At 45.5% G+C, this 22,372-nt stretch overlaps 1 protein-coding gene, 1 long non-coding RNA gene and 1 pseudogene across 4 annotated transcripts; 1 reads left to right on the forward strand and 2 right to left on the reverse strand.

The window, feature by feature from the left end:
• Positions 1-10,605: 10,605 nt before the first annotated feature.
• GNPDA1 (glucosamine-6-phosphate deaminase 1) lies at positions 10,606-22,037 on the reverse strand. Of its 3 annotated transcripts, none has more exons than XM_049648516.1 (7): positions 21,939-22,037; positions 20,891-21,020; positions 17,166-17,267; positions 15,335-15,517; positions 14,128-14,312; positions 12,301-12,475; positions 10,606-10,706 (listed from the first exon to the last, which is right to left on the reverse strand). In XM_049648516.1, the coding sequence occupies exons 2-7, from the start codon at positions 21,012-21,014 to the stop codon at positions 10,606-10,608; spliced, it is 870 nt and encodes a 289-aa protein (XP_049504473.1). In that variant the 5' UTR covers positions 21,015-21,020; positions 21,939-22,037. The 3 variants fall into 3 exon arrangements, with proteins under 3 accessions (XP_049504473.1, XP_049504474.1, XP_049504472.1); XM_049648517.1 differs by lacking the exon at positions 21,939-22,037 and adding an exon at positions 21,496-21,877; XM_049648515.1 differs by lacking the exon at positions 21,939-22,037 and adding an exon at positions 21,492-21,877.
• Positions 10,689-20,896, forward strand: LOC125934902 (uncharacterized). The gene is made up of 5 exons (XR_007461564.1): positions 10,689-11,046; positions 12,332-12,570; positions 15,228-15,404; positions 19,019-19,154; positions 20,675-20,896. It is a non-coding gene; the product is annotated as an uncharacterized LOC125934902 (long non-coding RNA).
• LOC125934899 (cytochrome c oxidase subunit 5A, mitochondrial-like) lies at positions 11,090-11,558 on the reverse strand (annotated as a pseudogene).
• Positions 22,038-22,372: the final 335 nt, after the last annotated feature.

Genomic DNA, 22,372 nt, shown 5'->3' on the forward strand with positions numbered 1-22,372 from the left:
AAACTTGATGGCATGTAACACATATTCTTAAAGTGAACAGAAAAAAAATCATGGAATAGCACCTGTTCTTTTATCCAGACTCGTGACTGAACTTAGGTTTTTAGGGCCCATATTTTGTTTCAACCATATGGTTCATGAGCTTTCGTTTTGCACATTTTATATAAGAACTAAAGTTAATTTCATATATATATATATATATATGTGTGTATATATATATATATATTTTTTTTTTTAAGCTTACTTGTGTATTTTTTTTTTTAATTTTTTTAACGTTTATTTATTTTTGAGACAGAAGGAGACAGAGCATGAATGGGGGAGGGTCAGAGAGAGGGAGACACAGAATCTGAAACAGGCTCCAGGCTCTGAGCTGTCAGCACAGAGCCCGACGCGGGGCTCGAACCCACGGACCGTAAGATCATGACCTGAGCCAAAGTCGGCCGCTTAACCGACTGAGCCACCCAGGTGCCCCTTACTTGTGTATTTTTGAGAGGGGCAGAGAGAGAGGGGGAGAGAGAGAATCCCAAGCAGGCTCTGCACCATCATCATGGAGCCTGATGTGGGGCTCGAACCCATGAGACTGCGAGATCATGACCTGAGCCGAAATCAAGAGTTAGACACTTAACCGACTGAGCCATCCAGGTGCCCCAGGACTAAAGTAAATTTCTTAAAGAATAAGTTGAAAATAAAAAAAAAAAAAAGAATAAGTTGAATATAATAAATGTAAATTAAAACACTTATACAGCATATACCTAAGAAGAGTGGCTCTGTGATGGAATGGGAATTCAGTTGAGATGTTTTCACTAGTAGCCACTCAGAAGTTCTTTAGTTCATGGACTGGTTGGTATTTGCTAGAGACTATTTTATTTTAGGGTTTTGCACATTATGTTGTTGATAAAATGGAAGTAGGAAAGAAAGCTTTATAATGCACTTCTGTAAAAGAAATGGGAGGTTTCTCTTTACGATTTTAAAAAACACAGGTGGTTAGTCTTAGACTTGTTTGTTCATCTGAATGTTCCATCCTTTCTTCCGTAGGTACAAAATTTTCACCATCCAATTATAACAAAGACAATAGGGCTTATAAAGTCTTATTTTTGAAGCATGTGTTATGAGGTAATTTTAAGATGGTACAGTTCTCGTGGGGCGCCTGGGTAGCTCAGTCGGTTAAGGGACTGACTTGAGCTCAGGTCGTGATCTCGCGGTTCACGAGTTCGAGCCCCGCATCAGGCTCTGTGCTGATGGCCCAGAGCCTGGAGCCTGCTTCAGATTCTGGGTCTCCCTTTCTCTCTGCCCCTCCCCTGCTCACACTCGGTCTCCCTCTCAAAAATAAATAAAAACATTAAGGAAAATTAAAAAAAAAAAAAAAAAAAGATGGTACAGTTCTGGGTGGAGTACTTTTTTAATATACGTGCTGCCAAAGCGAGCACAATAGAGTACTTTTTAAAATTGTATTTATTTGGAGAGGGAGAGTGCATGCGTGAGTGGGGGGAGGGGGTAGAGAAAGAGGGAGAATCCCAAGCAGGCTCCGTGCTGTCAGCACAGAGTCTGATGCAGGGCTCAATCCCGTGACCTGAGCCAAAATCAAGAGTTGGACACTTAACCTACTGAGCCACCGAGGCGCCCCTTGGGTAGAGTACTTTTGTCTCTGAGTAAAATGAAAGATTGGGGTAACCACACATGCCCTGTGAAATACATGACTTTGTGGAAGGTTGGTATATCAAGAAACTATATGATAGAATAAGGAGTGTTGTACCTAGTTTAATTTCATGAAGGCCTTTTGTTACAAGTGGGCCGAGATTTGTCATAAATTGACATGAACCTCACGTATCCTTTTGGTGGGCACGAGAGAGCAAAGGGTCCCTGTACAGACTGCCAGGTCATCATGTTCAAAAGTGTAGTTTGAAGAGGCTGCATCTCTTGATTTACATAAAAGGTTTGAGTCTAGAACAGATAAATGAAAATAAGCTACAGAATAACTTGCAAAGTCAAAATACAAGTTTTGTGACTTTTTAAGGTTGTGATTGAACAGACTTAAGGGCCCACTCTGTCAATTGAATTGCCTCTTGTCCCATTCTCTTTTGAAGTAAACATTTTTAGAAGTTTGAGATTTACAGAAAAATTGCAGAGATAGTACAGAGTTCTGTTATATTCCACACAGGCTTCCCCCTATTACTAGCATCTTACATTAGTATGATACAGTTCTCACAATAATGAACAAATATTGATTATTAGTAACAAGAGTCCATACTTGTTTCAGATTTCTTTAGTTTTTTTCCTAATGACCTTGAGCTGTTTGCAGATCCCATCTAGAATACCGCCTATTACATTTAGTCATCACGCTTTCTTAGGCTCCTCTTGGCTGGCACAGCCAAGATCCCATCCATTTTTATTGTTAATATTACTTAAACAGCCATTAGATCTTGATGTACCTGGGTTGGTCACGAGCTGCAACCTTTTCTTTTTTCTTTTTTCCTTTTTTTTTTTTTTTGCATGTACACATGAGCAGAGGATGGGGGGCAGAGGGAGAGAGAGAGAGAATCCTAAGCAGGCTCCGTGCCCAGCAAGGAGCCCAGCGCGGGGCTTGATCCCACAACTGTGAGATCATGACATGAACCTAAGTCAAGAGTTGGACACTCAACTGACTGAGCCACCCTGGTACTCCTGAAAACCTTTTCTTGAAGACTGATGACCTAATCCTAGCAGGCTCAGCAAATCATTGAACATTTTGTTTGAGGTCTTTTTGTAGCTTTAAATCCGTTATTTCTCAGGACATTTCACTGGCTTTATATGGAATTTTAGGCAATGTACCTGTTATGGTCATTTTCCAAATCAGCTTATTGAGGAAATGGTGAAACTGGATAAGTTTTTTGGTTTTTGGGTTTTTTTTAAGATTTTATTTTTAAGTAATTTCTATACCTGACGTGGGGCTCAGACTCAAACTCCTAAGATTGAGTCGCATGCTCTACTGACTGAGCCAGCCAGGTACCGCTAAACTGGGTAAGGTGATGAGACTTGTGGGTCATCCGGACCCACAGGCCTGAGAGGGCAAGCTTGCAGTCTCAGCTAAATACCGCATCCAGCAAGTAAGGAGATGGATAATGGAGAAGAGACTTGGCAGCCGCTCTCCCAGTCCTCTAGTATTGTCAGCAAGGTCATTTTGTTTCTTAAATTTATTGAAGTAATCTCTACACTCAACGTGGGGCTCGAAATCACAACCCCGAGATCAAGAGCCGCATACTCTTCTGACTGAGCCCGCCACGTGCCCCAGTGGGGTTATATTTTTGGAGTAGATGGTTCTAATTTACTTTAGAAATCCCTTAATATACTTAAGATTCATTTTTTGTTCTTGTTAGGAGAAAAGTAGAGTTGATTAGATAGAATAATCATAAATCCATGTGGCTGCCTGCTTTGGAAGGAAATTTTGGAGAGCCCACCAAGTATTACTTTGTCGTAAGCATCGCCAGCAGGTGGCAGCAGTTTCCATGTTCTAAAAATGCAGTACATGATGAAGAGAGGAGCAGTATTTTATTTTGCTACAGAAACAGGCTTATTTCTGGGATTTTCATTTTCCTCTTTGTGTTTGATTGTAGTCCGCTATCCACACGGGGAGGTAGAATGGCAACTTAACGACATCAGCAAGGCAGGAGCAGCAGTATTATCCAAACTGTGAGGCCACTTAAAACTATACTTGAACCATAGTTGGCATCCAGTTGTTACATAGAAAGTGTCACTTGTGCATCCCTTGGTAAACAGACTGTTATATCTGAAGCTCCTAAGTGTGACGGATAAGTCATAACACCGGCACCATCTGATACTGGGAAGAAGAGCCAAATAGTCTGCTCCCTGAACTTTGGCTCAATGAAAAAATCAGACAGCAAACCAGGCTGGGCCTTTGTGGTCAGAGAGCTGGCTCTGAGGATGTTCTTAACGAAGGTTAATGCTAATTATCCACTTGCAGCATTCACAGTCCAGTCCTTGCGCAATGATTCAGGTCGCCTAAAGATTTACCACTCCCAAGGATTTGCATACTTCTCTGAGCCACAGGACACCTCGGAGAGGATTGTGCACGCTGAAAACTTAGTGAGATTCTGATCCCAAAGTTGTAAATACTAAGTCAGCATAGTTACTTTTTTCCCTTGCTTGGCTTTTTCCCCACTTCGCTGAAGCAACAAACTAAACTAATATTAATGTCAATGCATGGAAATTTAGATGATGATGCTTGTCTTATTCCCATTCCCACTCCATTTCTTGCAGCCTACTATGTTCCTAGTATTCATTCACTTGCTTACCAAGTATTTATTGCACACCTTATGATGGGCCTTCCTGTTTTCCTAGGTGCTGAGAATGTAGCAGTGAATAAAACAGACCTAGATCTCTCCCCTTATGCAACTTTAAATTCTGGTAGAAGGAGACAGACACTAAGGAACTAATATGGTTGATCAGAAGTGAAGTTGGTTGAGGAAACAGGGAGATCGGGGAGGCAGAGTGATGTTGGAATTTTAAAAGAGTGGAGAAGACTTATCATCAAGATAGCCCTGGGACAAAGGCTTGGCAGTGTGGGAGTGTACCATGTGGGCACCTAAGAGAAGAGAGTCTGGATAGAGAGGGCAGCAGAGGCAGGGGCTCTTGGAGTAAGAAGCATGTTGGAGCACTCCAGGAACAGCATGGGAGACAGTAGGAACCGAAGAGAGAGTAGGAAGAGTTAGGATAGCAGAGGCTGACTGCTTGAACTTCGGCTTCTGCTCTGAGATGGGAGCCTTTGGAGGGCTTCGAGCAGAAGTGTGATAGGGTCTTAGGTTTTAGGAGAGTGTGTGAGCAAGGGTAGAAACAGACCAGTTAGGAAACTACTGCAGTGGGGTGCCTGGGTGGCTTAGTCGGTTAAGCATCTGACTCTTGATTTAAACTCAGGTCATGATCTCACGGTTTGTGGGTTCGAGCCCTGCATCAGACTCTGCGCTGACAGTGCAGAGCCTGCTTGGTATTTAGTCATTCATTCTCTCTCTCTCACTGTCTCTCTCTCTCTCTCTCTATCTCCCCCCCTCTCTCTCCCACTCCACCCCTTCCCTGCCCCACACCCCCCCACTCCACTCCTACTCTGCTTGTTCTCTCTCAAATAAACTTTAAAAAAGTACCAAGAAAATGTTTTAAAAAAAAGAAGGGAGACTATTGCAGCACTCAGGTGACAAGTGCAGGTGGCTTGGACCGGCATGTCTGCAGTTGGAATCTTCTTAAGTGGTCACATTGTGTACTTACCCTAAAGGTAAAACTTCAAGGATTCACCGGTAGATTGGATATATGAGAAAGTGAGGCGTCAGAATTGATTCCTAGCTCTTTTTGTCTCAGGTTGACAAGGGGAAAACTAGGTGGCAGAGATTTTCTGGTGAAGATCAGGAACTTAGTTTTGGACAGATGAGTTTGAGACACCTGGCAGTTAATTCAATGGAGATATTGGGTAGGCAGTTGGGTATTCTAGTCTGGAGTTCAAGGGAGAGTCTCTGGCTGAAGATGGAAATATGGGAGTCTGTGTATAGATGGTATGTGAAGGCACGGGACTGGATGAAATTACCAAGAGAGTGAGTTACATGGGGAGAAGAAGTCCAAAGGCTAAGTCTTGGAGCACTCCAGATGCCAAGAGTTCAGGGCGATGTGGAGGACCCATCAGAGTAGACAGTGGCTACTCAGGGGAAATCAGCAGACTGTGATATCCTGGAAGCCATGTGAAGTTTGAAGGAAGCAGTGGTCAGCTGTCACATACTGCAAATAGGTCAAGTAACAGGAGCTCTGAGCATTGAATTAGCGATCTACATAGTCATTGGTGACTTTGACAAGTGGTGTTTCAATGGAAGGGAGGGGGAAATCTGGAGTGTGTTTGAGAAGAAATGGGGTAGCCTCACAACAAGAAAAAATGCTGAGCACACTGAAAATCAGCTTCTCTTTGACCCATCAAAGAATAGAGGTCACAGAGCAAGCCACCACAAAAACTAGAGAAAAAATATGCAGAAAATACAGATCACTTCACCTAAAGGAGAAGCTAGAGCCAGTAATCAGGATTGAAGTGAATTGCTGGGGGCTGAGTGTGGGCTAGCTTGAGAGTTTAAAACTCCTGGGAGTTACTCTAAGGGGTTGCCCACACTTTGGTGGGTTTTACCTCCAGGAGCTTCCCCAGGTTCTCATTGTGAAGATGGCAGAAAATTCTCCTGTTGTAAGGGGGCTGGGGGGTAGTAGCCATTTCAAAATACACCCAGAGCTTTCTGTTAACTTGGCAGAAGACTGCCCTCAGGGAAAACTACTTGTCTTCTCTGACCTTGGGGAAGGGCTGTTGGATAGCATAAGCCCCTTCCTTCCTTTCTCACATAAGGAAAAAAAAAAAAAAAAGGCTAAGAAACTTCTAAAGGTCTCAGCCCAGGACTCTGGCTCATAAAAAAGACAAAATAGATTTACTCATAAGATACAGAAGAATTCTCCCTAGTCCCATACCATCAGTAGGACTCCAGTGTTACAATAGTGGATTACAGCTTTTGAAGAAGCTGCAACACACTGACTCTATTTCAAGAAGGAATTTCTAGGGAAAACCAGAAAGGGAAGACTGAAAACATGGACACTGAAGGAAATCAAAACCTCTGACACATGCAGCAGGCATCGAACACAGCCTAGCTGTGAGCCAGATAAACATAACACCTCATACTAAAGGCCTATTCACCTCAGTTCCTATTACCCAATATATATCATGTCAAACTTCCAATAAAAAATATACAAGGATGCTCAGAAGCAGGAAAAAAATCTGATGAGACCAAACAGACACCAGAACCAGACTGATATGGCAGAGATTCTAGAGTTATCAGACTGGGAATTTAAAGTAACTATGGTTAATATACTGAGGTCTCTGATGGAAAAAGTGGACAACATACAAGAACAGGTGAGTCATGTATGCAAAATATGGAAACTAAGAATCAAAAAGAAATGCTATGAACAAAAACAATGGAAATTAATGCCTTTAAGGGGTCCATCCGTAGACTTAAAACAGCTAAGGAAAGAATCCGTGAACTTGCAAGTATGTCATGAGAAATGTTCCAAGCAGAAATTTGAAGAAAAAGAATAATTTTTTAAAGGGACGGAATATCCCAGAACCGTGAGACAGTTACAGAGGTATAAGGTATACATGGTGGTAATGCTGGAAGAGAGAGGGAGGGAGGAGAGAGCTAGAGTACAGGTGACTCCAGGATGGGGCAAATCTGGTGAAGAGTTTTGTATTTAAAGCTTGTTTTGTATGCTGATAGGAGTGACCCAGGAAAGCAGGACAGTTTGATGCTGCAGGTGAGCGAGAGTCTTGCTGGAACGATGCCCTCAAGGAGGCAAGATAAGGATCGAGTGCACAAGTGGAGGGACTGGACAAGCAGCGAATAACAGGAAGAAGGGAAACCATGAGAGCAGGGCTGGCAGGTGGGTGCGCGTGATGGTGGAGCTTATGGACGTTGTCTTGATTACTTTGATTTTCAAGGTCACAGCTGAGAGAAAGGCTAGAGGAAGAGTGGTTGGAGGCTTGAGGCCTTATAAATTAGAGGAGACCGAACAGACTAGGGGAATATCGTGTGGTTGCCAGCCGGTGTTAAGGCTCCCTTTAAGCCTGAATTATTATGTTCTGTTTTATTTATCATTCTTGAATAACTCTGTATTTTGTTAAAATATATTTTATTGGAAACGTGCATGTTTCACTAGCATCTCCTCACAGTAAGGATTTGGGTTCTCGTGAATGAGGAATCAAGTTTACAAAGTTAGATCTCCTTAGGAGGCCAATTGGCTAATCTATTATCATATAATATGCTCTTATTTCCCCCGGGTTGTTGTTATGGTCCTTACTCTTGGGAGGTACTATCAGGCTTATAGTTCAACCGAAAACAGACACCTTCTAGATATCAAAGCACTGATAGAGATGGGTTAGAACAGTATTTGGTCTGCCTTCAGGAAGCTTACATTTTAGTGGGAAACAAAATACACATCAGGCACTAAAAGAGCAGGAAAAGGGGAAATAGGGAGTGTGGATTGCTATTTTATATTGGAGGGTAAGGGATGATCTCCGATAAATGACATTTGAGCAGAGACCTGAAGGAAGTAAGGAAGTAAGCCATAGATGTATCAGGGAAATAGTGGGCCTGGCTTTTGTATCCATCTCTCCTTTATAAACAGATTTAATAGAAGACGTGATACCCATTTATGTCAACAGGCTGCCACTTTTTACTAAATGCAATAAAACCTTGAACGCATTCAATCCTTTCTTCCTGAAATGCAATACCATTTATACTTAATATTACCGTTTTTCTCTTTGAGTATCAGACTTAGGGTTTTACAGATTGAACTTGTTTTACCTAGCTGTATTTAATACTTACTGATTAGATTGTCACAACCTGGCCATTCAGAGCTCCATTAAACTGGCTGCCTTGTCCTTTCATTACTGCCTCAAACCTTTTTAAAAGCACCCTTACTTTTGGCAACAAGATATTCCAGGCCTGCTGTGATTCCCCGCCCCCAAACGTAATTAGCTCTTTTCCAAGGAGGCCTGAGTAGTGTCAGAGGCCCAATCTGGCCCAAGAGCATACATCCCACTTGACCTGCAGAAGAACTGGTTGTAGCAGGATGACACTGCTGTTGGGCCACCAGGGAAACATGGGCCTCGGAAAGGGATCTTTTTAAGGTCCTGAGTTCATTCAGGCATCTCCAGTTTAGTTGTCGTGTTTATTAGACTTAATAAAAATCATTGAATTTAAAATAGATGACTTTTACAGGCACGTAAATTATATCTCAATACAAGTGATGAAAATTGAAACCCTTCTGCCAACTTCCACTTGTACCTCAACTAGTTATATTGACCCAAGATGTTCCATTATGTTTACTTTTCTAACTGAAAAAAACCATCCAAACCTATTTTTTCATACCTTGCAATGTTTATATCCCCCTTGGTCACAAATCTCCTTATTCTCTTTAGAAGCCGTATCCTTGTTTGGATCCCAGGCATAGCCAGAACATGACAATTCATTGCTCATCTGTTCCTACCTGCCATTTTACACAGGTGCTTCATGTCTATGAATGACTTTATTTTCCCTCTGGTGACGGAAGAGGGTGAGCAGTTGCTGTGACTGCACCTTCCTACGGAACTGCTGTGAGGAGTGAATGTGAAGCCTTGCTCACCAGCCATTGCCAAAATACATAAGTATCAACGCAGACCACCCTCTGACCCCTGGGGGCGCAAACCCATAAAGACATGTTTTACTTGAAAATATCATATTTAATAGAAAATATCACATTGTAAACAAGCCCATCGATCCACTAGCCTAAGACAGAATGACAGCACGATCACGTATAAAAGCTAAAGACAGAACACCAGGTACCAAACACAGCACTCAAGGAGAGGCCTGAGCCGGTCTCTGAAAGATCTTTCCCAGAAATAAAGGAAGCAGCAGCTTCAAACAGGCACAGAGATAGGGAGGGGAAGGCAGCATCCACTTCACGAAGGCTTAAGAGAGTTGAAAGGCAGAGCAATGAACTCATTTTGTGAACACGGGGTGAAGGATAAAGGGGCAAAACGGTTGTGCTTCCTGGTGTTCTGGGAACACGAGAACACGCCACAGGAACCTGAGAGGGCTGGAAGGGCAAGGTATTTTAAGTGAGGAAAGGCTATTATTAGGCGCCTTTAGAAGCATTTGGTATGTTGTCTTGGCACTCAGCTCTCAGGGAAGCAGGAGAACATGTCACTTGTGTTGTGACTAAACTTAGGCCGAAGCGAGCTGCTTGCCCTGGCCCCTGTCTCCTTAGCTGGGCACACTGACATGGTGCCGGTATCTGTCACCCCAGGGAGACCTTGGAACAGAAACATGGGCTCTGCTGGGAAGAGGGTTTCCGCCTTCCTTCCGTGCTGGAGGGTCCCCGAGGGAGGGGAGTGTGACGTGGCCATGCCCCCTGAGGCTCTGAGTTTATCAGCAAAAGCCTTCTCTTTAGCCCGGGCCACCCAGATTCTCCCCCAAGGAATCCTCTGAGTTCACGGAAAGGCCAACTGTGAGAGCAGAGAAAAACAAGAAGGGAAAGAAAGAAATCCTTTTCTTTCTTGCCACGGCACTTGGAACTGAACATAAGGTTGAGAATTTGTTCCTTCATCTGGAGTAGTGATCCTCAAATAGCAGACCTGCTCAAGAGGGGCTTTCAGAGCCTCTCCAGAGAGGTCTGCCCGTATACACAGGTCCCTTCCCACCACCCCCCCAAGTTGAGAATCAGTATACAAATGATAGAAATTTCTGTTGGGAGTGTGCTGTATGTGAGAACAGTGCCAGAGGGAGAACCAAAGCTAAAAACCCTAATTTGTGTAGGGCAGACATCAAAAATTATGGAGTACATTTTTCAGAGACTTTTTTTCTGATTAAGTTAGAAAACAAGTCATTCTCCCTGTCCCTAAACTCTGACGACTAGGCTCCATGCTGCAGAGCCAAGAACAATTTGTATGCCCGTTCGTCTGGAGTAACCATACTGGGTGAGAGAAATACAACTGTGTCCTCCTAAAGGCAATCACCAGAAATGCCTCGCCTGTCCTGAGGACGTCCTTGATGCTAGGGTGAGCGCGGGCTAATCACCATACGGTTTCTCAGGAGACTGGTTGTTCTCTGTTTCTTTCTCTTTGATGCTGTACAAGGGGTCCACCAACTTGTTATGAACAAGCATTAGGCCTGTGAAAAGTTAAAAACGAAAAGCAGTTAAGGCAGGTAGAAGCCAAGTTCCACCATTATGAACAGTCATATCCAAGAGCTCAAATTTTTCCTCTTCCTGAAAATCATCTTTTTTCTGTGGCTCCAAATGACAAAAACCCTAGTGTAGGAAAAGAACTTGTTATTTCCAAAGAATGCTAGAATCCACAGGACTTTTAAATCCAGTCTCTGGGGGTGTTGGCCATTCAAAGGTTAATCTTTTTTTTTTTTTTTTTCAGTTCAAACTCATTTCCCTTTTATTAAAGTCCAAGTTACCATTACATGGTTTGGAACTCAATAAAGGAAAACTTGTTCAAATAAGGTAATACGTTATCATCAGTAATTCCAGGTGGCTGTTTATAATCAAGTAGCATTATGAATAAATCCTTGAGAAGCCATCCATGGGGTTTACACTTTGTCAAGGCCCAGTTCCCCTGGAGTGGAGATTCCCAGTTCATTTAAAGTTGGTCTAAGTTCCTGGATGACATAGGGGTAGATTTCCTTATGAGGTCCTGCTTTGTCCTTAACAACCTCTAGGATGCGAACTGCACTAGCAAAATCATTTAACCATCTGTATGCCAGCAAAGCAGCATCAATGATTTTAGGTTCTGGAACCAGAGTATAGCCAACAAGCGTGTTCATCCCTTTACACAATTCCCAGGTGTCAATATCTGGCTTGTTGAAGTATGTCACCCGGTGAGCATCAAACTCCCCATCTGTTTCATGCGACCCCCCGGGAGTAGCAGCGGCGGTGGAGCCGGGACCTGGAGCTGGGTACGGGAGGCCTCTGGGGCTGGCATGGGGCGCTGTAGCTGCTGCTACAGGGCAACGGTGGGGAGCGGTACAGAGCATGACGTGACCGCTATGACGGCACGCAGTCTCAAAGGTTAATCTTTTAACCAAAGAATAAATTCCCAATATGCCTGCTTAGTAGATGAGGGTTTTCATGTAAGTTTGTTTAAAGCAGTGTGTCCTTTTTAAAAAAAATTTTTTTTTAATGTTTATTTATTTTTGAGACAGAGAGCATGAACGGGGAAGGGTCAGAGAGAGGGAGACACAGAATCTGAAACAGGCTCCAGGCTCTGAGCTGTCAGCACAGAGCCCGAAGCGGGGCTCGAACTCATGGACCGCGAGATCATGGCCTGAGCCGAAGTCGGCCGCTTAACCGACTGAGCCACCCAGGTGCCCCCAGTGTGTCCTTTTTAAAGTGGAAGAGAAAAAGATCCTCCTCAGAATTCAGTGGCCTACCTAGAGGGGAAGGCCTGCAGAAGACCTTGAAAGATTAAAACACCCTGAGGCTCACTATCACTGCCAAGAGATCACCACGTTGCCCTTGGACTAAAACTTTTCATTTCACTGGGTTTTTTGCCTCCTCAGAACAAAGAGGCTTCCAGAAACAGACCCTTGCAGTCATGGATGGAAGAGCATTGACTGTATTCTGAGATCCTACGGTTTCATTTTTGTTAAAATCAGAGTTGTCTATGAAAGTGGCCAGAGCAAGAAAAGTAGATCCACTGCTCACACCTGGCACACCCTAAACTTGGCCACCAACTCCCAGCCCCAGCCCTCCCCTCACCTTTGAAATACTTGACAGTTTTCACTTTCAGCTCCAGGGTGGCATCCTCGTCACACACAAACACCGTGCGGGGATGCTGCTGGAAGGCAGATACGGTCCACATGTGGCTCACCCCCTCCTCGATGGCCTTGTACAGAGCAAATGCCTTGTGAGCACCTGTGATGAGGATCATCACCTGGGGATCAGAAAACAAGCCTGTGATGGAGGAGAATGAGCAGTGGAACCCAGAGTCCAGAAACCTGAATTCTGGCCCAGTCTCCCCAACCAGCCGTAAGAATCATTGTTTTTAATATACCATTTTAAATTGTTAGCCTGCACCACACTGTGCTCCCTGCTGTATGCGCCTGATCACACAAATAACCTGAGGCAGGGGCATCATTATCCCCATGTTCTAGGAACGAGGAAAAGGGCTCCAGGAGATTTAAGTCCCTTGCTCCAGGTCATTTCTGACCCAAAGGCCACCACTTGATGGTGCCTCCTGATACCTTTGATGATGACTATGAATAGACATGCAGGACAAAGGCCCACACTCCTTATCCCAATGGTTGTGACAGTGGGTCCCAAGGGGTCCTAGGCTGGGTGAGTTTTCACAAGCACAGTCTGAACAAGAGGGGTCCCGATCTGCCCCATCTACAAAGGGCCATGGAAGTGATGGTAATAGTTATACATGTGGCTCCTAAGGTTGAAGCCCAGAAAGGCTGCCCCTCAATCTGGTCACTTTCAATTCCGGGTATTAGACTGACTAATAGCACTTGGGGTGATGCTTTTTGTTCAAATAAAACAAAGGCACAGCCTCCCCTCAACAGTTCAAATATCAAGAACAGAAGTGCTGGAAAGTGACTGTAAAGAACTCTGCTCTCTAGATTTCTTTCATTATAATTCCACTGTACCATGGACTTGTGAACAGGATTTACTGTTCCTCTCTCATAAGAAATGAAACCAGAGGCACAGAGAGAATGTGACTCTTTGTTCAGGACCCCAGAACTCCTGATTTCCAGACCCAGGTCCTTTCCCAGATCATAATACCGTCACGTGACAGGGAGGGCTCTCAAACCGTAGGGTTTACAAGCTGCAAGGCCAAAAATAGCAGGGTGACCTCCTAGGTACTGAGTCAAGGTTACCCAAGAGAAAGTGGGTAATATCACTCATTTCACAAAAGTTCACTCGAAACAGGGAGCCCTTTTCACTGATGTAGATGTTTATTAGGCAAAGAAACTTGAAGCTAAAATGTGTAGCTGCTTCCCACTGAATATACCCCTGAAAGGAAGAGAAAATGTTTTTAAAATTCTAATGAAAGACAGTAAAGAAATTGGAACCACCAAAAATTCAAATGATACTCTACTTTCTAGGGAAAAACACACTGAACCGAGTTCAAATCACACCTCCCCACATTTATGAATCCCCGAACACAGGCCCAGAACCACGACTATCCTGGGGTGGCAGGGGGAGCTCCCTTCGAACAGTGACTTCCACCAACTGCAGGGAACCAGCAGTCCCTCTCAGTACCCGGGCAGGTGCAAGTTCATATTCTGACATCAGTAGGGCCAGGCTCCTTTCTGCCTGGGAGAAGCTAGGCAGGCAGAGGCGGGGGGACCTGCAGCCTTTTGTAAGTAGGCAGTGCTGAAAAGGGTTCCCTCACACTGAGAACAATGGTTGCCTCCAAAGAGGAAGGGGGAGCAGTGATGGGATCAGTTAGGATTTTAGCCTTATTTGTAAGGTCTTCATTTTTAATAACTGTACCCAGGTGGTACCCTGTATAGTTAACAACAAAAAGGCCAGTTCACCACCCACCCCCCAGGAAGGCCTGTGGACGGCTTGCGCCCTTACCTCTCTAGCATCCATGAGAGTGCCCACACCCACCGTCAGGGCCATGGTGGGCACCTTGGTGAGGTCACCATCGAAGAACCTAGCATTGGCCAGGATGGTGTCCATGGCCAGAGTCTTCACACGGGTCCTGGACACCAGACTGGAGCCCGGCTCATTGAAGGCGATGTGTCCATCGGGGCCGATGCCTGCCCAGGAGAAACAATGAGGACAGGCCTGTCAGTCCCAGGGATCCAAGATTTCAAGAATGGACAATCTATTTTTCCCCACCTGGGGTCTGAAAAAATCCTTGAAATCATATCTCTTTTCCCATTCACCCTGGGCAGGTACACTTTAAGCATAAGATCTTCCCCTCTCCCCACCTCCTGGCATTTCTGTTTGAGGCTCACACAGATGTCGTGGCCTCACTACCACCCTCAGAAAGCTAAGTAAGCAGCGCTCCAAATAGCTTCCGCTTTGCAAGATTACTGATGGGTAACTTCTCTCTCTCCTTCCCAGTAGTCAGGAGTCCTGTTGCTGAGACAGAGTTACAGCAAATAAAAAATGGCCTGGTCAGGGGTTGCAAAGTTTATAAAATCTCAGAACATGAGTGCTGAGAACATTAGCCTCTTCCTCCCTGCCTTGAAGTAAAGAAGAGTTAAATCTAGAGCAGTAAAAGTCCCAACTTATCACCCCCATGGGTGAATCCAGAGGTGGCGACAGACAGTAATGGAAGAGGGCAGCCCAGGGTAGGAACAAACCTCAAATTGAGAAGGGGCCACCCTAGATTCTTCCTTTCTTTCCACTGTTGTGGCTGACCCTGGGGAAGTCACCAAACTTCTCTGGTGTTCAAATGGCTAAGCTACAGTGGTGCGGGGGCCAAGTTGCAATCTTCTGGAACTACACAGAGTCTTTGCTCTGAACTGTTTAGGTAAGTCCCATGGACTGATCCATACAAAACCTTAAGACTAGGGAATAGAATCAGTCCAAATCCAGACGTCTCACTTTACCAACAAGGCACTGAAGTGCGGATCACACAGTCACTGAGCAGCACAGCTAAGGTGAGAGCTCCTACTCCAGGGTCTTCCCTGACTCAGGGTGATAAATGATCGCTACTGTTTCAGTGCAGTGAAGAAGCTGCAGTGAGACAGGCATGGGTCTCGTCCCGTTCCCACATGTCCTCATCACCCTGGGCCTGCCCTGGACACGTGCTGCAGAGTGGCAAGCTCACCTCCAACGAACAGCTCAATCCCTCCCGCGGCTTTGATCTTCTCTTCAAAGGCGTCACACTCGGCCTGCAGGTCAGGTGCATTCCCATCCAGGATGTGGGTGTTTTCTGGGCAGATGTCAATGTGCTTGAAGAAGTTGTTCCACATGAAGGAATGGTAACTCTCCGGGTGGTCTCGAGGAAGGCCTGTGGGGCCATGGCTACACTAAGTCATTCCCAGGCTGGGCCACAGCTCTCGTTCCTTAGAGGATGCCGGGATACCCCCAGACCTTCACAGACTCCTTCAGGGAAATACTCATCAGGGAGCCCTAGGCACCACCCCTCTGGCCCTGAGACACTTAGGATAGTCTGAGCTGGTCTCCCTGTGTCCACCCTCCACCACTGCTGTGATGACAGGACTGGGCCAAGGTAGCTACACACCAGGAACCTGAGAAATCCCCTCATCTGGATCTCCTTTTCACAAAAGAGTAATTGTAGGCTGGAGGCCAGGGCCACTCTGGGCTTTTGGAGGTGGCCTAGCAACCTGGGAGTGGGGCTTGGCCCATTCGGGAAAGGAAGTAAGCATGCCCCTTCCCCCATGCCTCCCACCTCACCATTCACCCACAGTTATACCCCGCTCAGCCTGAACCCCAACTTCAATGCCAGGTGCTTGGACAGAATTATCTCAGGGCTTCACAAAATGATTTTTAGCCAAGAAAAAGAATGTTTAAGGTGGATGTTTAATGTCAGCCTTAAAAAGGAACAAGATTCTGACACTACAACATGGATGACCCTTCAGGACATTTTGTTGAGTGAAATAAACCAGTCACAAAAAAGACATTTACTCTATGATTCCACTTATATAAGGTATCTAGAGTAGTGAGACTCACAGAAACAGTAAAATGGTGGTTGCTAGGGGTTGGGTAAGTGGGAAATGGGTAGTTGGTGTTTAATGGGTAGAGTTTCAGTTTTGCAAGATGAAAAGAGTTCTGGGGAATGGCTGCACAACAGTGTGACTAAACGCTGCTGAACTGTACATATAAAAATGGTTAAGATGGTGAATTTTGTGGATTTTACCACAATTGAAAAAAAAAGATGTTTAAAAAGAAGCCAAATGGAATGATGGCCTGGCGGGGGGTGGGGAGGGGGCGGGTACAGAAGACCAAGGTGTAGCTTTTCAGCTTTGGAAGGGACACCAGCGTCCGTTCCTCTCCCAGTGTACCTCGCAGGAAGGGGAGCTGGAGGATGAACACTGGAGAGAAACACAGGACACGGACACTGAGGGACACACCCCAGCCACGATCCCATTTGTAATTACTGGCTCCAGAAAGAAATGGCATGGAGTTGGGGAAGAGGCAGACAAGAAGGAGATACTCATTTAATATTTATTTAAAATGCTTGCTCTGGGGGAGCCTTGGTGTCTCAGTCGGTTAAGCGTCCAACTTCAGCTCAGGTCACGATCCCACGGTTCATGAGTTCGAGCCCCACATCGGACTCTGTGCTGACAGCTCAGAGCCTGGAGCCTGCCTTGGATTCTGTGTCTCCTTCTCTGCCCCTCCCCTGCTCACGTGCTCCCTCTGTCTCTCTCTCAAAAATAACATAAAAAAAAAAAAAATGCTTGCTCTGTACAAGAGGCTTCCATATCTGTTTGATCACTTACTGCTTACAAGCTAGGAGGTCAGCTTTCATAGCTGAGTACACCAAGGCCTGGAAGAGACAGGTATTGCTAATTGAGCTTATCACTAAACATCACCGGCTCCCTGGGACTTCCCTATTCTTCTCCTGGGCTGAGCCTGAAAGGGGAGGAGTACAACTCTCCTGGAATCAGGAAACACCTTGAAAGAGACAGACTCACCCACATACTCATCCATGTTGAAAGTCTTCACATATTTGAAGGACAGGTCTCCATTCTTATAATACTCAATCAGCTTCTTGTAGCAGCCAATTGGGGTGCTCCCTGTAAGAGAGGCCACAGCCATGAATTCCCTTTAGCTCCCAGCTCCTGAAGATGCCCAGCTGGGCTACTCAGCAAGGAGAACCTATCAGATCTGAGAGAACATGTCAGATATGGAGTCCTATCCCAATGCTCCAATCCTAACTGCTTCTGAATGCCTACTTCCCCACTAGACTGTAAGCTCAAGGAGGGCAGGGCCGTGTCTGTCCCGTTCACTGCTGAATCCCAGTGCTCAGGACACGGCTGACTGAAATGACCATGATGAGTAACCTGAGTGAACATCACCTTACTGACACGATATTCCCTGAGCAACTAGCATGTGAGGCAGGGGGCCACGTGATGAGAACACAGGAGCAGGAGACACAGCAGCCACTTTGGAAGAGCTCACCCTGTAAGACTGGGAACATGAAACCGTAGTGTCAGCTATGATCAGGGTAAGCCTGTAGGTTCACAGAAGACTTCCCTGAGGAGCAGCAAACTCCTGCGAGTTGAGGGTCATTAAAAAGCCAATGTCATAAAGCACGTGAAAAAGGCAGGACTTCCATAGATTAAAAAAGTAAATATTCATGAAGTCTGGATATAGGCTTATTGGGGGGAAAACTATAAAACATAAATGTGGATGATGTGGAAAGAAATGTTACTACAGTCTGTATATCAGATGATATTATGGAAGGATTTTTAATAGGGATAATAATAGCATTGTAGTTATGTAAGAGAATGTCCTTATTCTGAGGAGATACATGCCAAAAGATTTAAAGGTAAAGTGTCAGGAGGTTGGGAACTTACTTTCAAGTGGCTCATAAAAAACTGTGTGTGTGTGTGTGTGTGTGTGTGTGTGTGTGTGTGTGTAGAGAGAGAGAGAGAGAACATGAGACAGAAGAGAAGAAGGAAACTGTGGCAAATGTTAACAACTGGTGAGCCCAGGAAAATGGTACTACACTATTCTTTAAGCTTTTGTGAATATTTGAAATTCTTAAAAATAAGATGATGAAAAGAAAAATGACCCACCCAAATCAGATCACTCTTTTCACAAACTACTAATGGCTTCACATTTCACTGAGTAATAATCCTAACAAAATATGTACATAATTTGGCCCCTGGTTACCTCTCTCACCCTTACTGATCCTGCTCCTTGCAATGCCACCTCAGGGCTTTTGCACATACTGTTCCCTTTGCCAGCAGTGCTCTCCCTTCAGATATTTGCATAACTCTCACTTCTGGCCTTTACTCAAACATCACTTTCTCAGATGGACCTTCCCCACCACCATATCTGATATTGCAAACCCCCACCCCTGTCTAGACACACCCTAACCCCTTTCCCTGTTTCATTTTTCTCATTCACTCATCACCATCTAACATACTTTATTTGTCGACTTGTTTATTATCTGTCTCTCCTACTACACTTAAAGCTTTAGGAAGGAAGGAATTTGTTTCTTTTGTTTGTTGTTGTATCACCAGTGCCTAGAACAGCTTGGCATGCAGCGGGCATTCACTAAATAACCTGTTGAATGAATGAAAGTTCCCTCCCTGCCCCCATAATCAATCTGTCCCTGTGACATGGCCTCAGCCATGCCTGAGCCACACAGCTTCTCTATCCTTCCCCTGAGCTTCATCATGTGCATTTTCCAAATTTCTAGCTTTTCCATCAATTCTGTGAGCTCCCCAGTATCTAACCAATAAATTCCTTTTCTGCTTGAGTTAGCTAGAGTTGGTTTATTTGGTTTCCACCAATTAAAGATGTTTTCACCTTTTAGATGTTTCACCTAAAAGAAGGGATGTTCCAAGGAACCCTTATATGGACATGCCATGCTGGTTCAAGCAGGACAGGAAAGAGCCAGCTCTTGGAAGGCCCTGAATGCCACACTGAGGAGCCGGGATCTGATTATGCAGGTGATGGGGAATTAGGGAGGGATTTCAGCAGCATAGACTCTGACCTAGAATAGCTCTAGTTACAAAACAGGATGTTAGTGCAGCCCCCACGGGGCTTGAGACATTGGTGGTTTTCCAGATACGTGTAGATACTGCTCCCATAAACCTCTAGTGCACAGGTCAGCAAACTTCACACTACAGGCCCAAACTAGCCTGCTCCCTCTTTTTGTGCAGCTCATCAGTGAAGAATGGCTTATAAATATCAAAAGAATATTACTTTGTGACATATGAGAATTATATAAATTCAAACTTCAATGTCCACAGATAAAGCTTTATTGGTGGACGGCCATGCACATTCATCTATGTATTGTCTGCAGCTGCTTTTGAGCTACAAGGACAGTGAAGTAGTTGCAACAGAGGCTATGTGGCCAGTGAAGTGTAAAATATTGACTATGTGACCATTTACAGAAAAGGTGTGAAGGTCCCTGCTCTAGTGGATGGGACAATGAGGGGCAGATCCACCCAAACTTAGAAAGAAAGAATCAGGACATTTGCCTTAAGGAGCTGAGGTCAAAATATCCTCCCATAAAGGCAACATTCTGATTTTTTCCATAGGAAACTGGGACTTTTATGGAGGTTCCTCAAAAAATTAAAAATAGAACTACCCTACGACCCAGCAGTTGCACTACTAGGTATTTATCCAAAGGATACAGTTAAACTGTTTTGAAGGGGCACATGTACCCCCATGTTTACAGCAGCACTATCAACAATAGCCATAGTATGGAAAGAGCCCAAATGTCCATCAATGTGTGTGTGTCCATCAATGTGTGTAATACTCCACACAATGGAGTATTATTCAGCAGTCAAAAAGAATGAAATCTTGCCATCTGCAACAACATGAATGGAACTAGAGTATATTATGCTAAGTGAAATTAGAGAAAAATAAACATATGATTCACTCATATGTGGAATTTCAGCTACAAAACAGATGAACATAAGGGAAGGGAAGCAAAAATAATATAAAAATAGGGACGGGGACAAAACATAAGAGACTCTTAAATGTAGAGAACTGAGGGTTGCTGGAGGGGTTGTGGGCAGGGGGATGGGTTAAATGGGCAAGGGGCATTAAGGAGGACACTTGTTGGGATGACCACTGGGTGTTTATACGTAGGGGATGAATCACTGGATTCCATTCCTGAAATCATTATTGCACTATATGCTAACTAACTTGGATGTACATTAAAAATGAATGAATGAATGAATGAATGAATGAAGAAACTGGGACTGTTTTTCACTTAGGTCCTGTGTTTAATTAATTATAGAAAATGCTTTGAGTGGACTATCTTCTCAATTCTCCCAAGGATAATGCTCAGCTAGTAGCGCTTTAGATGCACAGAAATTCATTCATTACATAAAATGTATGCCTGAAGACATTACGACTCAGTTCTGTTAAGGACTTCTGGTGGGAAGACTTAGAATGGAGTCTAAAAATCAGGTTATTCCTGCCTAACCAGGATCCCTTCTATACCAGAACTCTTTAGGAGAAGGCAGCAACTAAACCAGACCATAAAGGAAACTGTCCTCTGTTTTGCATGTCCAGGAAACAAGGCTGTTCACTCATAGCACCAGCACCTCAGAGCCCTCCTTCAGAGTCTCTTGGCTTAATGAGCCCATGAACCTGGTCCCTTAAAAACCCCAGATGCTCACTCTCTCCCCCTGCCTCCAGTCCATGGCACCTTCTCTATCCCACAACGCACCAGTGGGAAGTCCCAGGGTGAAGTACTGGTCTGGCCCTGGGTTAAACTGGATGATGCGATTCCTGATGTACTTGGCTGCCCACTCGCTGGCCTGAGAATAATGGTCCAGGATGATGAGCTTCATCTTGTCCTGTAGGGGACAGGTGACAAAAGGAATCAGTGGTAAGGGACAGGAATAAAGGGAGGGATGCAGGTGGCTGGGGAGAGGGGAGAAGCCCTTCTCACCCAGCAACACCCTCTGCCTAGGCTGATGAACCAGGAAGAGGAAAAGATCCCAACTTTCAGCTCACAGAGGAATTAATACACTGGGCCAAGTGCCTCCACCACCCACCAGAAGGCGCTGCTGTGAGACAGACCTGGGTTCTAATCTCCGTTCCTCCATTTACCAACGGCAGAACCTTAGTCAAAGGACTCAAGATCTTCGAGATTGTTTCCTCAGGCATGAAAATGGGGACAGTACCTCCCTGACAAATTTCACGATGGTGAATAATAAATAAGGATGCGTGTAAACCATAGTGTTTAATATGTTGGCAATTACCTTGTAGCTCGACCCAGCCCTCTTTCCCGACCCCTCTTCCCCCATCCGCTGGATATTTTGTACCTACGGCCTCTTCCTCAATAAACGGAGGTGTAGTGATATACTGGGACGCTAGAGCAGGTGAGATCCACGGGTTTTGCCTGTAGAGGTGTGTTCTCTTATCAGTGCTGGAGTGGGTGCTCCCACCGGCCTGGCTTGCTTTGTGGACCCTCAGTTTCCCCCACAGCGTACGGGGGAAAATGCAACCGCTCCGCAAGGAGGGCGTCTGCTACCCTCTCACTGCGGTCAGTTAGAGTGAGAGGCGGAAGTGTCTGGATCACCCATCCGAAGGATACGGGTGTGCCTTTCCGACCCCGATGGCGATCCCATCGCCCCTCCGGCCCTGCATGGGGAAGGGATCCCAGCAGCTCGCTGGCTCACAGTCCCCGGGGACCAGAGGCAGGGGCAACGCTCGGGCCCCGCCCGCGCCCACCCGCGAGGAGGGTCCCCGCCAGCCCGGTACCCACTTACTCCGACACCTCCCGCGGCGGCTGCAGCAACTGTGCTGGCGGCCCCGCCCCGCGCGGGTCACGTGGCACCGGGTCACGCGGAGCAGCTCTCAGCCGGAGGGGCTGACTCGTCCGGGTGATTGCGGGGCCCTGGCTCCCGGTGGACTGTGCCCTGGCCGGGGCCAGCCACCCTTTCATCTCCGCTCCAGGCACGCGCAGGGCTGGGAACAGCCGTGGGAGGCGAGGCTTGGAGACTGGCTTCGTGCAGGAGGCCGGGGACTTGGGGGCCTCAGGTGACTCCCAGGAATGCAGTGCTTGGCCTGGGGTTGGGGCCTGAGTTTTAGTGCTGGGGAAGGGTGGGGGCAGGAAGAGCAGAATCGCTTCCTTCGAGTCTCCTAGAGTTGGGCCTAGCTCTGCCTTCAGGTTAACTTTTAGATGTCATGGTTTTACCTAGAT

This window comes from Panthera uncia (genome assembly GCF_023721935.1).
Source record: "Panthera uncia isolate 11264 chromosome A1 unlocalized genomic scaffold, Puncia_PCG_1.0 HiC_scaffold_17, whole genome shotgun sequence".
NCBI classification, from domain to species: domain Eukaryota; kingdom Metazoa; phylum Chordata; class Mammalia; order Carnivora; family Felidae; genus Panthera; species Panthera uncia.

Coding starts and splice junctions, on each gene's coding strand:
- GNPDA1 (XM_049648516.1), bottom strand. CDS start 21,014: ATGAAGCTCATCATCCTGGACCATTATTCTCAGGCCAGCGAGTGGGCA. Junction 15,518..17,165: donor CAACATGGATGAGTATGTGG/GTGAGTCTGTCT, acceptor ATGGCCCCACAG/GCCTTCCTCGAGACCACCCG. Junction 10,707..12,300: donor AACTGTCAAGTATTTCAAAG/GTGAGGGGAGGG, acceptor AACTTTTCACAG/GCCTAATGCTTGTTCATAAC.